The sequence below is a fragment of the Charadrius vociferus genome, unplaced genomic scaffold, assembly GCF_000708025.1.
Source record: "Charadrius vociferus isolate BGI_N301 unplaced genomic scaffold, ASM70802v2 scaffold655, whole genome shotgun sequence".
Taxonomy (NCBI): Eukaryota; Metazoa; Chordata; class Aves; order Charadriiformes; family Charadriidae; genus Charadrius; species Charadrius vociferus.
In genome coordinates, this window is record NW_009648330.1 from 2,064,102 (window position 1) to 2,067,559 (window position 3,458).

At 38.8% G+C, this 3,458-nt stretch overlaps 1 protein-coding gene across 1 annotated transcript in view; it reads left to right on the top strand.

The window, feature by feature from the left end:
* Nucleotides 1–2,476, top strand: part of LOC104286038 (mannose-binding protein C-like) — a 34,658-nt gene extending 32,182 nt beyond the window's left edge. The window contains 3 exon segments of the mRNA XM_009884576.1: nt 18–27; nt 204–293; nt 2,097–2,476. Of these exon segments, the coding sequence (XP_009882878.1) occupies nt 18–27; nt 204–293; nt 2,097–2,476 (480 nt within the window).
* The last annotated feature ends 982 nt before the right edge of the window (nt 2,477–3,458 follow it).

The window sequence follows — 3,458 nt, forward strand, 5'->3', positions numbered from 1 at the left end:
CCAAGTATTCATCCCAGACAGGGATAAGTCTTTCCCAGTGGGACAAATTCCCATGGAACAAATCTGCAATGTGCCCTGTGGTTTCTGCTCTGGAAACCAGATAGCTCTCTCACATGGCATCAGGTTACAGGAGAGCTAAGCATCTCGAGACGGCTGTGGAGTCATTTTACTATAAATTACTAAACACCACCCTTAACTCCTAGTTGCAGTAACTGATGACCTGCAGAGACAAGTAACTGCTTTGGAAACAAAAGTACAGGTTTTGGAGGCTGAACTAAATAGACACAAAAAAGGTAAGGTCCAATCATTGATTAGTTTTCTTTTTGGCCTGGTAAAATGACGGACATGCTAGTGCAGGAGAAGGGACTGAAAACAGTAGGTTGAAACAAATATTACACATTTCTCTTGCGTTGCTCGTGGGAGATGGTCATTAATTAAATGCTGTCTCACTGAATACATCCTTCCTGAACTGACCTGCCAGACTTTAAGGATCACTTTGCCAACATACAGAGCAGGGGCTTCGTTACGTGGACTGTGGGATCATAGAATCATTTAGGTTGGAAAAGACCTTTAAGATCATTGAGTCCAACTGTTAACCTAGCACTGCCAAGTCCACCAGTAATCCATGTCCCTAAGCACCACATCTACACATCTTTTAAATACCTCCAGGGATGGCAACTGAACCACTTCCCTGGGCAGCCTGTTCCAATGCTTGATAACCCTTTTGGTGAAGGGGTCACATTACATTTCTCTTACTGCCTTAGCTCTAGATAATTTTCTATGAGTAGCCATGGATTGGGATGCTGTCTGCCTGGGCCTGGCTGCAAGTAACTTCTCAAGAGATACTGTGTGAAAACTTTCAAGGAACATCTCATCAGTGCACAACTAGCTCTGGTACAAATGCTGCGTTAGGAAAAGCACAAGGTCCATCATTGTTCTTAAATTAACTTGGGAGGAAATGACTTAAGTTGCAATTTACCACGTCACAAGCATCAGCAGAATGAAGTCATATAGCTCCACAGCACCTGCTGACGGGGTGTCTTCCCAGGAGAAAGCACAACTTTGAAGCCATAGCTGTGTGTAAAGAGTGAAAGTAACCTGAATTTGGGGCAAAAAATTGAAGAGCATGGAGAGACTGAACAGCTGGTAACAGTAATCTCTTCAGCTATCTCCCTTTTGTCCTCCTGCACTCGTGTATCAGCACCCTGGAAAAGGATGTCTGAAACTGCTGCAGAGGTTTTACCTGGCACAGGAGTTTAGTGGGGGTTGCCTGCCCACAAAAGCATTGTGCTGGTACTGTTCCCACAACATCAGGGGAAAATTTAACTATGTATATGTCCCAGATGTTGTATCATTGTTATAACGTGGTAGGCTCCCTTCATGCTAATCCCAGAAACCTGTTAAAGACAATACGATAAACTAACTTGCCTGTTAAAGACAGCAGCTGTGTTTCAGAAGAATTGCTGCTAGCAGTTTTATCTGCTAAATGAACAAGAGCTTCACTTTCCATTGGCTTTTCATGAAGGCCTGTCAAGGATGTGAGCTATATATTCCCACTTCTCCTAAGACAATTTATATTTTCTGGAGAAATACTCCGTTTCCTAGGCTTGCTAAAGCTGTGCCTACATCTCCTCTTTCTGCTCTGTTGCTTTAAACCCTGAATTTTGTTACAGTCCCTCAGCTTTGGTTTCTGTGATAAAGCCAATGGGTACAGAAAATCTCCTAAGTGCAGCTCAGTTTCCTTGTATGATTTTAATTGATCTGTGATTTTTGCATTGAAACTTATCATGCTTGCAATTTGAGTGTGAATTCCTTCAGATCCTGATTCAAGAGCTGTAATACTATATGAACTGGAAATGAAAAACATTAGAACAAGATTTGTGATCCTATTTCTTGTGAAATTCCAGTTTTCTTGAAGCGTGGGCTTGATATATCCAGGTGTATATTTTAATTGACTTCTATTGGATTCTGCCCACTACTTCAACAAATAGTCTGTTTATAGCTTTTATTAGCTACTTCACAATTGTGATATGGATAAATAATTATAACACAATCAATTTTTGGTATAATACAATTATGTTTACTTTTGTTTCTAGCTTTGATTTTAAAGAACATCGAGAGTATTGGTAAGAAAATATTTGTCTCAACTGGAAAAGAAGATACTTTTGGCAATGGAAAATCCCTTTTTCCAAAAGCTGGAAGTGCAGTTGCCTCTCCTAGGAATGAGGCTGAGAATACAGCTTTAAAAGACTTAATAAGACCTTCAAAGCAGGCTTAGATGGAGATACCTGACGAACAGACTGAAGGCAAGTTCTTGTACCTGAATGGAGGGGCTGTAACTTACACAAACTCGAATGCTGGAGAACCAAATAATCTAAAAAATGAAGACTGCGCAGTAATACAAGACTCTAGAAAATGGAATGACGTTAATTGTTCAAATTTATATGCCTCAATTATTTATGAATTCTTGAGCTGATGAATCTAAGAAAACCCAAAGTTTTTGCTCTCACTTACGTGGTTGATACAGAAGTTTGATCCCATAAAGGTGTCCTGGAGTAACCAGAACTACAGTGTATAATTGTTTTCTCTTTGACATTCAGTTTTGAATCTCCTAATAAAATACAGATTTAATTTTTTCAATCATCATGAATTAAATTGTGTTTATCATAGCGGTAGTAAGGCTAATGAGTTATGGCATGCTCATCAGGTTGGTCATTATAGCTTCCCATGAGTTCCTCATAAACGCAACATGAGGGAAGCATTTTTTAATGACTGTGAAACTAATGAAAATTTTTTATACATTTGGTCTTTGAGCTGAGCTGTAAACTTGGAGAGATAGCTCTCCACATGTTGCTTCTGATACATCCTATTACTGTGTAAATAATGAACAGTCCATACAGTCCTGTTATTTCAATATTTAGTGACTGTTTTGCTCCTAGCGTGCTTTTACTCTAGTTCTAATATTGACCGCTAATGATCACTTAGAGCTTAGACTGGTATTTGTCATCTGGGTACAGAGGTCTATCGCACACAAGTGATTACTGACATGCAAATAATTTCTTTTTTGAAGTTTTGGCTATTTTCGTGCTGCTTTTTTCTATTTGATATGAAAGTGAAATGTGCTGTAACTATAAAGAGGAGTAAAACAGTAAAATGCCCAGCCAGGTTGGTTTATGTGCAGTAGAACAACCACAAGAGAACAAGATCATCGTTTTTAGCAATCTATAGGCATCTTTTGAAGTAAAGGAGATTTAGATCAAGATTTAAGTGCAGTAGAAAGCAGAAAATTTTTGTCTTAAGTTAAATACAAAAGTCTACTGGTGAAATGTACTCCAAATGGAATTTAGCACATGAAGAAAAACAGCAAAAGGCCTTATTTACATGAATAGATCCTTAATGTGAGAGAAGTGATACCGTAGGTTTTTATGATTTTCATGATGGGAGCTTCTTTCCTCTCA